At 56.1% G+C, this 13604-nt stretch overlaps 1 protein-coding gene across 1 annotated transcript in view; it reads right to left on the reverse strand.

Moving 5' to 3' along the window:
- The window catches only part of CACNA1E (calcium voltage-gated channel subunit alpha1 E), a 135783-nt gene that overhangs the window by 71827 nt on the left and 50352 nt on the right, over nucleotides 1-13604 (reverse strand). The window contains exons 6-8 of the mRNA XM_075422516.1: nucleotides 3512-3615; nucleotides 2592-2744; nucleotides 2128-2309 (exon numbers count right to left, since the gene is read on the reverse strand). Of these exons, the coding sequence (XP_075278631.1) occupies nucleotides 2128-2309; nucleotides 2592-2744; nucleotides 3512-3615 (439 nt within the window). The remainder of the gene's footprint in view (nucleotides 1-2127; nucleotides 2310-2591; nucleotides 2745-3511; nucleotides 3616-13604) is intronic.

The following is a 13604-nucleotide window of genomic DNA, read 5'->3' on the forward strand; positions in this document are numbered from 1 at the left end:
AGGCGCAACCCGACATCGGGAACAGCATCCGTCCGTCGCCGCCTCCCGTAGTGAATCAGCAGCACTTTGCTCCCAAGGCCCCAGTCCTTATTCAATTAAAAGCTGAGGAAGGTCCCTAATCCTTTCTGCTGCTCTGCAGAGGAGCGGGAAAGGGAGGCACCTTATGGTCCCAGCCGTCGGGGACACCGTGACAGAGCAGGTCTGCCCAGCGTTGCCACTGGTGCTGGGAAGATTATTTGAATACCGGGGCTGTGGTCCCACGAATGTCCCAGAGAGCCCCTGATTTAGCTGCTATGGTGGTAAACAGGGGATCCTGCAGGGTAGGTCCTGCCAAGCATGGTTATCGGTGCTCCCAGCAGCATCTCCCATCCTTCCCACACAGTAAGATCCAGATGGTGGATCAGCAAATCCCAGACACTGAACAGAGCAGCTCCAGCCTTTCCAGTAATGACATCTCAAACAGCAGGAGACCAGACTTTCTCAGGAACTGACAGTACAAACCCTCGATGCCGATCAGACCGTAAATTGCCCGTCTGTGTAGCTCACCGGCTCCTCGCACACCGCAGCCGGGGCTCTAGCACGGGGAACGCTGCTGCTAATTGCTGCAGGCACCGAAGGATGGGGAGGAGGGGACGTGGGGAGCGCTGATGGAAGCAGCCCCGAGGTTTTGCAGAGAGTCAGTCATTAATACAAGAAAGAAGGTGCAGGGAAGGTTGCTGGCACCAGACACGGGCTGCTGTATGGCGGAGTGAGCCAGCAGCAGCCACCCAGCTACGTTAAAGGCAGGAGAACAATACCATCAGACAGGAAAAATCACCTTTCCTGCCATACTCAATTATGCCTGGGCAATAGGCACTGTAGTTAAGTCTCTAATCCCGTTGATACACCAGAAGCAGTCAAGAAATGTTCTTTTTTGTTTTGGTGTGAAATTCCAGGTGGTTCAATCCTGCCTAATTCCCCTATTGAAGCAGTGAGATCCTGACACTGGCATCTCCTTCATGAAGAGGAGAACCAGATCCTCATGGTAAGGTCAAGCTCTTGCCATGAACACTCACCTTTCTACGCCAGTCTAGGTTTCATGGTCCATCTACGCATGCACACAATCCTGCTCCCCCGAAGCGCCCTGGGATGGACCGAGCGAGAGGGGGACCCCAATGCTGGCAGCGCAGTGCCTTCGTCTGGGATTAAAAAATAGCCTTTCTGCTCAGGACTAAGTAACTGCAAAGCACATACCCCCATCACAAGCCCTCCAATTTGCCTCCTGCAGAGCCACGCCACTCCACAGATCCCCAGGCGTTATGGGAACCAGGGTATAAAAACATTCCCAGCGCGGTGACGCCAAAATTGATGCTGAAATTAGGCTGGGAACAGAACTGACACAGTAGCTTCTAGCCTATAAACCAAAGCGCACGCACACAGCCAATAACCCACAAGGATATCGCAATTTGTGATCGCCCGTAGCTTTTTTTCCCCGCTTCCAGTTTTGCCCCCCAAGTTGCTCCCTGCGTACCCCAAGGGCTTGGGCATCGGCAGCTTCAAGCAGCTACAAAGCACAGGAACCCAGCCCAGCCATTCCCTGCTTAATCAGCACCAACAGACGTTTGCAGCATGAACACCAAAGATCTCGGCTCCCTGTCGGACACCGAAACGCTCCTCCTGCCCCAGGAAGGGGGTCCGAGCCCAGCTCCCGGGCGTCCCAACCCCACCGTGGGGATGCAGGCACATCCAGCGCCTGGTCCGCGTGGAGAGCACCATGCCCAGAAACCACATCCGCTCTTACAGAGCTGCCCCAAGGAGCGCAGGAGGAGGAGGAGGGAAGGAAAGATGCCTCCTCACGGACAGCCCTTGAGCAGGATGCTTGCTGCAGCCCGTGCCCACAGGGTTTTGCTCCTCTGCAACGCAATGCACAACCAGTGGGCCAAGCCTTTAGACCTCCCATTGCCCAGAGACACATAACTCACTCCTCTCTGTTCCCCATCTCCTGCCCAGAGTGGAAGGATTAACCCCATTCTCCATCACAAAGGAAATTCAGGATCTCACAGGTTTCCAGCACATGGAAATACCGTCTCTGGCTCCCCATCTCCATCCCCCACCCACCCAAAGAGACCCCAGAGCAGCACTACTCACATTGTACAGGACTGTGGTCCACCCTTCCATGGTGATGCACTGGAAGACGGTCAACACAGCAAAGAGGATGTTGTCGAACTGTGTGATCCCATCGTTGGGACCGATCCACTCCCGGCATTCGTAGCCTGGGGGGCAACCCTGCACCCCGCATGGATGGGGAGGGTCCAGCTCCTCTAGTTCACCTGCGAGCACACAGCAAAGAGCCAAAGGAGGCAGCGGTAAGAGAGAGGTAGGGGACAGGCATGGGGTAGAGCAGGGGACGCCGCTGGGACTACCTCTGGCTGCACCCAAACTGCTCCCGTAAGAAACTGGGACATCCTGAACGCAACCAGGTGATGCCTGGTGTGCATGAAGCAAAATGCAGGATCTTCTCAGCCCTGGGCTTCCTACAGTGGCCACACGCACTCAGACCGGCTGTTTTCCGCCCAAGGGATGCCAAGTGGGTGCAGAGCCCCTCTCCCCACCTGAATTGTTTGTGTAGCAGGCTCGGTGCAGCTTCCCGCTGTAAAACTCCAGGCCGATGATGGCAAACATGAGGATAGCAAAAAAGAGCAGCAAGCCGATCTGGAGGAGAGGCACCATGGCCTTCATGATGGATTTCAGCACAATCTGCAGGCCTGGGACAGGAAGGAAAGAGCACAGCTTGGCAAAGTGATGCAGACCCCTTGCCTGGGGCATGTCCATCCCACCTCTGGCAAGAGGAGGGCAGTGAGTGGAGAGGACGGACAGTCACCAGACAGATGCAAGAGGCCAGCAGAGCCTGCAGGATGCCTTTGGGCAGGTGAGGACCATGGAAGCAAAGCACCTTCCCAGGAGGAGCAGGGAGGGCCAGGCTGCAGAGCAAGGCTCTGGGGGGGCTTGTTTCTGGATCTGGTTTCCCATCTGGTCTTTTGCCTGTCCTTGTCCCAGCTGGCCTTGGTGGGACGTGGCCCATGCAGCTCTATCCCCCCCATTGCCCCAGCACACTGCCTATTCGATACCCAAGGCAGGAGTGATAGGAGGACCGGTGCTGGCAGCAGCCTAGTTTCTTTATTTATCCCCATGCCAGCAGATGAAATCTTGCAAAAAAAATGAAATCTCCCCTGAATAAACCTCAGTCCTGGAAGGATCCACCCACTGCCTTCTGGCCAGGGAAGCGGAGCCATCGGTGGGCCCCAGCAAGCCCAGCGTTGTGCCAGCACAGAGCGGGCTGGGCAGGGGGAAATGCCACCCGGGGACACCAAACACTGTCATCCTAGAGTTCCCACTACACGGGGAGGTTCATACCCCTCTTCCCTGATCCCACCCTCTTTCTCCAAGGTGGCACAAGGACCCCTCTCACGCTGAAGGACATCGGGGATGGATGCAGACACGCCGGGAGGAGGACCAGGCGTATCCAACTTACTGGGAATGCCCGAGACAAGCTTCAGAGGTCTGAGCACGCGCACGGCCCGCAGCGTCCGCAGGTCCACGTGGGTGTTGAAGTGCGTCCCTGCAGTGGCGAGGATGCTGCGGGCAGACAGGGAGAGAGCAGAGTTACCCCGCCAGGCAGAGCCTTCGGTCACCCCGGTGCCAGGAGCCATGTTCTCATGCCAGGCTGTGGGGAGTCCTGAGGAGCACCATGTCCCTGGGCAGGTACAGAGAGATTCAACGCCTCCAAAAGCCCACACGCCAGCGAGCCCCATTTGATGCTGACATCAAAGTTCATGGGCCACTCTGGCCAGCCAAAGCCACCCAGGGGGCACCCAGCCCTGGCAGCTCCCCATCGATGGCTGGGGACAGCCCCATCACCCTTGCCATGCAGTCGATGCTGCAGACATAGTGCTCATCGCAGCTGCATGAGTTTAATCTCCCTTCCAGGCAGGAGGCATGTGGACCAGAGATGTTGCCCCAGAGATGGAGGTCGCTCCCCTGATGGTCACCCACGCTTCCCCAGCAGCACCTCCAGCCATCAGCTGCTCTGGCTTTTTCCATACATGGAGATTCCTTAGAGTCCCACCTCTGGGATTGCTGAGAAGGAGCAGAGAACCTCACATGCATTCAAAAATCTATAGTAATGAAAGTTTTATGACCTTGGAAGGCAACCGGCAGGCACAGGAAGGACTCCAGAGGTTTTCTTTTAAAACATAAAGATTTTTTTTTTCAGGCCCATCTCTGGAAAACAAATTGGGGCAGAAGGGAGCTGGTGCACACCAAGTCCAGCAGTGGAAATACTTAGGGGCCCCATACCTGCTGGGGCGATGGGGATGCTGCGGCTTGGGGATGCCAGCAGAGCCACGGGAGCACAGACAGCAGTGCCGGAGCTCATGGCCTACTCACCCACCCTGGCTTGGTCCCCAGAGCACTGGGCGAGGAGGAGAAGGGAGGGATGCAGTGGAGGAGACAGGGGATGGGCGAGGAGGGGACAGGGAGGAGAGCAGGACAGAGGGAGGTAGCAACTTCTGGGCTGTTTGCAGCAATCCAAAAACCAAGGGAAATTGGGTCATTGTTCCACTAATTCATCTAATTACAGGCCAGAGCAGCTCTCTTGCGTGCTGAGCAATTAGCACTCTTTCTCTTCCCCTCTCCCCGAGGTACAGCAGGTACCAACCTGCCCCTCCAGAAAGGTGGCTGGGTTTCATAGGATACCCCAGCAGAAGAAACGCTCTCACATCAGCAAACCAGGTTGTTTCAGTTCCTTCTCCTAGCCTCCTCTTCCTCCCTGCCCAGGCGCAAGGGGTCAGCTGCAAAGCCCAGCCCCAGCAGCAGCTGGGATGCATCACCCACAGCTCCCTGTGTATCAGGCTGCTTATCCCTGCTAAATACGGGGACCTTCCACCCTTGAAGGCACTTTCCCTTTCCCCCATCCCCCTTTGGCACGGTGCCCGTGCCCCAGCCCATGACCAGCCCCCGCTACCCACGGGACTGACGGGAGAGCAGAAAAGGGACTTAATTAAGTCAGGAGCACCCAGAGGCTGGGGAGAGCTGCATTGTTTAACTCGTCGTAAGATCAAAATCAATAAGTATGATAAAGCACGGCCACTCAGCAGCACGTGGGAGAGAGAAGAGCCCGGGCGCTCTCATCTCTTTCATGCAACCTGCCAGCAAGAGCAGGGTAAACCCAGCGCTCCCCAAAACACCGATATAGAGGACGCACTGCTCTCAACTCTGCTTTGTAGACCCCAAAACCCTTCTTCAGCTTTTTCTCCTCACGTCCCTATGCCCAGTGTCCAGCCAGCCTCCCACAGAGATGGGGAAAAGGCATTTGCAGCCCCTGCGCCGACTCCAGCCGGGGCCGAGCATCTCCAGGAGACCAGGAGCGCTCCAGCCCTTCTCCTGTGGGCTCACTGATACAAGCCCAGCACTGCGAAAAGCCCAACTGGAAGGCTCCTGGCAGCAGAGCAAGATCAACAGCTCTCTTCTACCACCACGGAGCAGCACGAGCCGTGGTCCTACAGAGCCAGGCGGAGTGATGGAGGTGGAGCCGTCCCCGGTCCCAGCCCCATCGCACATCTCCTCCCTGGGACAGGACCATCACCGGCTGCCCATCTCGGCGGAGAGGAGCAGAGCACCCCAGCTGCAAAGTCCTCCGCTAACCCAGATTTGTTTGAAGGGCTCGGGAGCCGTCACGCCAAGCCTCCAGGCAAGGTTCGGGCGATTTCAGGGCACCGCTTCCCAGTGCTCTAAATTAGCTGCTAAGAATGGGACTCCTCTGTGGCAAGGTGACATGCTCCTTGTCCTCACTGGGGGACAAGGGACATCCACCACAAGCTCTTTCAGAAGGGGGTTTGGACAGATCACCCGAGCAAGGGGGTTGCACTGCAGACACGTCTCCCAGCCGACGACGGAGAGACGACCCACCGCTACGACACAGGCACAGCCACGGCTCCTGGCAAGGGTGGATGCACCGGCACCACGTGCCGCTGGAGCTGCTCCCAGCAAACACATCCATCCCCCAGCACCAAGGCACCCCACAGCCTCTGAGCAGGGCCCAGGCAGCCCTGGACCACCTCTAGACCAACTGAGGCAGCTGGATAAAGCCACGCAAGCTTCCAGGCATGCAAGAATGGGTTTTTCCTGCTTTTCCCAAGCCTTTCCAGCAGCTCTAAGTAACAGGCATCACCTCTTCCCGACAGCCAGGCTTCACTAGTACACACAGACACCACCGCCACGTTACTGCTAATAATAAAGACAACACTGAAAACACACGCTTCTGCTTTGGACTTCAACATTTCACCTGTTAATGGCTTATTAACCCTCCAAGCGTGCCTTTTTTAGTTTTTTTTGGCAGAGCGCCACCCGTATCACCCAGCATGACCCATTTTCCTTTTATTTATTGACCTGCGCTAAGGTTTCTTATAGTTCCTCGGGACGCACGGTGCAGAGATGGGGCTCGGGCTGGGACAGACCTTTGTGCTGACACGGGGCGGCAGCTCCGGTATCTGTAGAACAATTCAAACCCTTTTCGAACACTCACAATATCCACGTCTGATGTGCTAATAATTATTCTTTATTTTTAGGCAAGGACCCAAACTAAAATTACATCTCACCATCCACGTTATTTGAAAAAGCTGCCAGATTGGGCTATAAAAATCCCAATGATCTCATGCTTTTCATCATATGTACTGGAGAAAAAAAGAAGAAGAAAAAAAGTGAAGGCGTTTTTATAGGTCACCCAGGCAAAGGGGTTAGTTTTACTTCTTCAGTAGAGGGAGAGGAGACTTCAGGTGGAGAAAAGAGCAGAGAGGAGCTATTGGAAGAATGCAAATGAGAGAGGAGGCAGGATGGGAAATATATGCTAATCCCCAAAGTATAATTGAATAGTGAGCAATCACCAGCAGATAAAAACATGCTTTTGGGGGGGGGGGGGGGGTGGAATCCGATGTTTTGTGTTTACCACCAGGATGATTATTTTATTTTATTTATTTACAGGCTGCGGAGTGAAGGGCGAGCTCCTGCCGGGCCCGCCGCACCTGCAGGCTCCGGGGCTGGCTGTGGGCAGAGCGATGCTCAGCCCTCGGGCACTGCTCCAGCTGGCAGCAGCTGAGCAAAGCGCACGCCCTCGCCTCCAGCTGAAGACCCGCACCTATGGATTTCTTTTCCCAGGGGGATGAGGAAAAAGAGGAAAAAAAAAAAAAAGAAATCACATTCAAAATGCTTCTCTGCTCTTTGGGACTTGGTGGGACGAACCATGAGTGATGCTCAGTGACCCTGCCCACACAAAGCCCTTTTACTAGCACAGAGCCAGCGCCAAATTCGGGCACGATCGCACACTCCAGCACCCACTGTGCCTCCGCTGCCCGTGCCAGGGGCTGCGCGTCGCACCCGCTCGCGTCCCCATCATCCTGTCGGGAACGGCACCAGCAGCCCTGAAGCCTCAGCCCTTGGGGACAGAACGCCCAGCTCTGGGCACGACGCACAGGGCTTCACAGCGGGGACCCCAAGTAAAGACTGAACCCCTAAACAATCAGATCGACCTTTGATTCACCCCCCTCACCCCAGACTGAGCATCCCTCGACCGTTTCCATCAGGAACCGCTGCAGAGGCACAGGCAGAAGAGCCATCCCAGCAAACGGCAGCTCCGGGGCGTGCTGGGTGGAGGGAGGGATTGGCAGACTAGTCTCAGCTCAAAATCTGGGGCAGGGAGGGTGCTGGCTGGCTGGCTAACGTGCAAATTAATATTTATAATTAAGTGGAAAGGCCCCTGAAGGCTTGCACTGCCACCTGACTCTATGAGGGAGTCCACTTCATAATTAATACACTGGTCAAACAGCTCGCAGAAAGTAAGTTACCTGATGAATTTACCCCTTTCTTGCCCTTTTCTGCCAGTGAATCAATGCCCCTCTCTCTGCAGACAGCATCACGAGTAGCAGGATGGACTCCAGGCTCTTGGGTCCAAACCCCACTCGAGGCAAGGCCGGCCGGGTCAGGTCCCCCACCCTGAGGATGCCCCAGCAGAGCACAGCGGTCCTGCTTTGGGGATGCCAGGGGACAGGGACACAAACCAGATCCAAGTCCTGCAGAGTTCAGAGCAACCTCAAAGCCTCCATCATCTTCGCTTGCTCTTTCTAGGTTTCGGGGCCGTGACACAAGTGGATTTCACAGCTGCAAAGCTGCTGATCCTGTCTTTCCCAGCAGCTTCAAAAGCCCCGAAATGGGCACTAACAACTCCATGCGAGGTGTGATGAGGGTGAGCAACAAAAAGTGCCTCCACCAGCCTTCGATCTGGGGATGAAACGATCCCCCAAGGCCACCTCTTCCTGAAGAAGACCCCAGGATTTGGCACATGGTGGAGCATCCCCTCTGCATGCCTGCCCTGGACCTCCCTCCCACCTCCACCCCTGCAGCACCACCCAGCAGCTGCAGGATTTGGAAGGGGGAAGGAGATGTTGGTGAAACAGTTTGCACAAACAGGACCTGGACCTTAAATGCCTATAAATATCTTGAAAGTGGGTGTCAGGAGGATGGGGCCAGACTCTTTCCAGTGGTGCCCAGTGACAGGACAAGGGGCAACGGGCACAGCCTGAAGCAGAGGAAGTTCCAGCTGAACATGAGGAAGAACTTCTTCCCTCTGAGGGTGATGGAGCCCTGGCACAGGCTGCCCAGGGAGGTGGTGGAGTCTCCTTCTCTGGAGATATTCAAGACCCGCCCGGACAAGGTCCTGTGCAGCCTGCTCTGGGTGACCCTGCTTTGGCAGGGGAGTTGGACTAGATGACCCACAGAGGTCCCTGCCAACCCCGAACATTCTGTGATTCTGTGAGATTCTGGTGGAAACCTAAAGTCCTTGCCAGGAGGCTGGAGAGCCAACCCTTCAAAGAGAAACACAGCACAGATGACCATGTACCACAGCAGGAGCTGGCTGAACTCACGCCAATGGAGACATCCAAGACCCCCAGGATGTCCATCCAAGCCTGGCTGATGCCACCTCGTCACGCAAGCATGTGGTGGAAAATAATCCCTTTCCCCTTCCCTACAACCAGGTTTTTACCCCTCAACTCCTTTCCTGGAGAGAGCAGCGCCAAGTAATGGTGCACAGGGACTTTGCAGCTTGGCCTAAGGCTTTACCCCAGGCCGGGAGCTCTGCAAGGGTGTTGGGACTGTGGAAGAAGCTGCTGGGGACTGCATGGGTGGAGGGGTCCCTGGGAGGTGAGATGATGTCCCAGGGACCAGCATCCACGTGGGAAAGACTGACTCACTCCCCAGCACCATGGCTGTAGGAAACGAACCTCCGAGGAAGAGGAGCTGGGAAGGACGGGGCGAAGAGTGTGATCCCAGGCCTCGGGAAGGTGGGATGCCTGTCTCCTCCAAAGCCAGAGCTGGGGGTCCACCTATATCACCCCACCTCCCATCACCAGCCGCGCGAAGCCCGTTCCCTCATCAGCCACCCCATCCCCTCGCCGGGCCAGGAGAACGGCGCTGCCCTTTGTACGAGGTGCCGATGTCAGGCACGTCCCATAGCCGTGGTATATGGCACATGAATCATTCACAGAGCTGGGGAATTAATTATTCATCCAAACGAAAGACTAAACAGTTTAGTAATTGTCCTGGAAGGAAAGAGCTGGGAAGAGGGTGGGAGATGGGGCAGACATCAGGTTGGAGACGAGGTCCAAGAAACAGAAGGGAAGAGGAAAAAAGTCTTGTCTAGTGTGATCAAAGCATTGCTCTGCTTTTGGACTCGAGGTTGTCTTTTTACTCATCTGCGTTATAGGACAAGACCCCTTGCATGCTCCTGCAGAGTCCTCACAGTGTACAGGCTCCAGCGGAATAAACCCACTGGGACGCTGCACTTGTGCTCCAAGCCTCGTATCCACCCCCAACCTTCCCCTGCTTGGACATGCCCCATAACAGGCTGCTGGGTGCCGACATTCCAAACCACACGTGAATGCAGCAGATGAATATTCCCCACACAGGGCTTGTTCCAGCACCAGTTCAATGACCCACCCCCCCATCTCTAGACCTCTGAGACCAAAAATACCAGCTCAGACAGGCAGAGCTTGGGTTGCAGAAGGTGCACTGAATACCAGAGGGCAAAGCATCCTCGCCTCCGCCACGGGAGAGCTCAGGGGAATGGCGAAAGGGTCGCTGGGCACTTCCCAGGGTGGTCGTCCCAAAATCCAGGCAACAACCTGCCCTCCTGGTCACCACGCTCACATTGCAACCCCGCAACAAAGAGGAAAGCGGCGTCCGAGGAACCGCTCTCCTCTGCCTCACCCCAGCCATGGCTGAAAATCAGGGCATGGGGTAGAGGCTGGGCTCACGACTGCCGCTTGCCTTTGCGGGGAGAGGACTTTGGTTTTTGGGACAGCCGTCTGGGCTTGGAGAGCAGGGCTTTCCTCCACCGGCATGGGCTGGTGCCCATCTGGTCATCTCCAGGTTTGCTGAAGGCGTGGCAGGCACCACCGGCGATCATTCATTCCTGCCTTCCCTTGGCCACGCTCCACCCCACAAAACCCCATAATGAAAACCACAGTGCCCAGGGGCTTCACAAAAGGCATTCAGGTGTAGCGGCTGTTATTAAACCCTCCAAAAAACCCTGACACCAGCTCTTCCCTTTAGTGACCCCGGTGTATTTATCCTGGTTTTACAGCGGCTGCTTCCCCAGCTCCTGAGCAGCACAACTTCACAAGGGCCTTTTGATTTCCATTTTGATTCCCCCCCCCATTGTTAGAAGCATTCCCGCACCCCTTCACCTCTCACATAAGTGTTATTGTGTTACAGCTGCAACCGCTATAAAAAAAAGCCAGCACGGTGCTATGATGCTCAGGCATTGGAGTGTGTGAAGCACACACCCACCTGGGTATTTGCAGAGGGAGTTTAACCCTTCTCTGTCCATGAGCTGCTTCAAATACGGTGTAGGACAAGGCAGGCTGGTGTAGGGTCCTCGTTCTCTGTTTGTTACGCTAACGGTACCCAGGGAGCAGGGAGCTGATCCCCCAGCCGCTGCTGGCTGAAGGTACTTCAACATCTCTCCCTTTGGACCACCGATTAAGAGGTGGCTGAGCTCCCGCTGCCCTTTCTGACCATTTCTGACCAGTTTTCCCCTTTTTTGCTCCAGGGCGCACTGCATTGAGCAGGTCACAAGCCCAGCTTCAGCACCCAGCCAGGTCTGGCTCATGGATGCGCAAGGCGAGCATCCCCTGGCCCCAGGGGAAACACAGACGTTCCCCTCCCCTCCCCGGCGCTGCCTCAGAACGAGAAGAAGGTATTTTATGCACGTTTTCGGAGAAAAGTATTTTTAGCTGGGGGAGAACAGGCTGTTTTTTTCAGGCGGCAACCACAGCTTATAAACAGAGCTGGTTTACAAATGTGACTATTAGTTCCCCAATGGAAGCTTTAGCATCAGGGAGTTTTAGGTGGGCGTTGACTTCCACCGAGATGAAAAAACGTGGATTTATTGACACAAGAAGCAAACATCAGTTGAACCCAAGTCAGTGCCATCCATTCCTGCACAGGGTCCCTGGCGGCAGCAGCCCCTCGTTAGGCTAATTCACACCAGGGAGAGCATGGTGTGAGGATATCCCAATGCTCATGGAAACCCCACCACAGCATCTGGAGCCGTGATGCCACCTGCATTAAGCAGCAAGTCCAGAAAGGAAGAGTAATACCCTGCGTCACCCTTGTAGGTACAAGGGCCAGCAAACATGATGCTGGGTCCTTCTGGGTCCATCAGGGGTGGATCCTGCTCACATGGATACCCTCTCTGGTCTGCCATCACGGGATGCATCAGCATCCCAAACCAGTCCACACAACCTCTGACGCTCACAACACCCCCTCCGCCCCAGCCACTGCTTCTTGCTAAGTTGCAAAAAGATCCCAATGACCATTAATTCTCCTGAGCTCAATAGCCTCTGTGCAGACACTCACATATTAATCAAGGGTAAATTTTTAGTCCACAAAGACGATCCTGAACCCGCCAGTCGCCCGCACACGTCCCCCGTGCAGACTTCACCACCCACCTTACGCAACCAACACAGTGCGAACCGCCAAGTGCAAACCCTCTCCCGCAAGCTGTTTGCAAGTCATTTGCAGCCGAGGATTATTTGCTGAAGAAATTTGCCAATAATTCAGCAGATCAAACAGGCAAGAGTTTCACGCTAGGGAGACGTAACCACAGCGCTGAAGAACAGCAGCTTTGCCAGCACCGCACGGCGAAAGCAAGGACTGAACAGCACAGAGGAGCCCATGACCTGGTCCAGTCGATTCCCCAGTAACCCCATCCTCCCCAAAACTGGTCACAGAATCACAGAATCACAGAATGGTAGGGGTTGGAAGGGACCTCTGTGGGTCATCTAGTCCAACCGTCCTGCCGAAGCAGGGTCACCTACAGCAGGCAAAGTCCAAGATGAAAAGCTGTGGTTTGTCTCCCCTACCCATCATACAACGGAATTTGCACTGAAAGCCCGGTGAGCCCATGCCAGCAGGCGCTGGCACCGCTGGACCAAAGCCGGCGGGTCACCGGACATTACCTGGAGAGGGTTTCATCCTGCTGGAGCAAGCATCAGGATGCAAGGGGGATGACGGGGGTGAAGCAGACCCCAGGGGGCTGTGCCCTGTCACCAGCAGTGTCGGGGGGACCCGGGCATCTCCCGGCAGGGCGGCCAGCACAGCACTAAGCCCTTCACGGACAATTGATTCCCTGGCACAAGGCCCGGCGCAGCACTGGAAGGAGCTGGCGAGGCTTTCGCGAGTGAGTAATTGCTGAGCGCTGACTCAGCACCGGCTCTGTTACAGTCAGCTCACCCGGAGCCGCGGGGAGGGCAGGGAGAGGTCCATGGCAAACCCTCCCCGCCCCAGCCCAGTGCTTCCCCTTGGCCCTGGCCCCACAGGATGCCCGGGCCAGGAGACGGCCGATGGGCATTTCCTGGCCGCTTTCTGTGTGCTCAGACCAGCACCGCAGCTGCACACTGAGGCTGTGACATCCCCTCTTGTTGCTACCAGGGGTCACACATCCCACACTGTCCCCAGAGACATGACCACCTTTGCCCAGCCCAGGAGCTGTGCCTGGCCGCTCTCCCCGCAGCAGAGAGCCCACCTGGCCACAGAGCCCTCCCCTGAGAGTCACTTCACAGATGCAGAAGTACCAGCAGCATCCTGTGAGATGGCTGCACCGCCCACAGGCAGCCCACTTGCTGCCCACCGAGAAGCATCACCCCACCACCAGCACACCGAGACAGCCCGCCTTCACGGGCAGAGACAGTCCCACTCCCTAGCAAGGCCATTCAGGTCTGTATTAGACCAAGGGACTCAAAACCATGCTCTCCTCAAGCCTTCTTTCAAGCACAGTCCCACCCTGCACCTCTCCACCGTGGACAAACAGCACCTATCACCACGTCCTTGGCAGCGCCAGGCTCAGCATCTCCCTTCCTCCTCCGAACACCCAAACGGGTGTCATGTTCCACGTGGTGCCACCACCCTGCAAGCCAAAAGACAGGACTGTGCAGCAAGCAACTCGGGAGGGACCCCAGGTATCTCGCCTGGCTCCTGCGCCTCAGTTTCCCAGCTAGGTCTGCAGCTCCTCA

The sequence above is a fragment of the Opisthocomus hoazin genome, chromosome 6, assembly GCF_030867145.1.
Source record: "Opisthocomus hoazin isolate bOpiHoa1 chromosome 6, bOpiHoa1.hap1, whole genome shotgun sequence".
In the NCBI taxonomy this organism is placed as follows: domain Eukaryota; kingdom Metazoa; phylum Chordata; class Aves; order Opisthocomiformes; family Opisthocomidae; genus Opisthocomus; species Opisthocomus hoazin.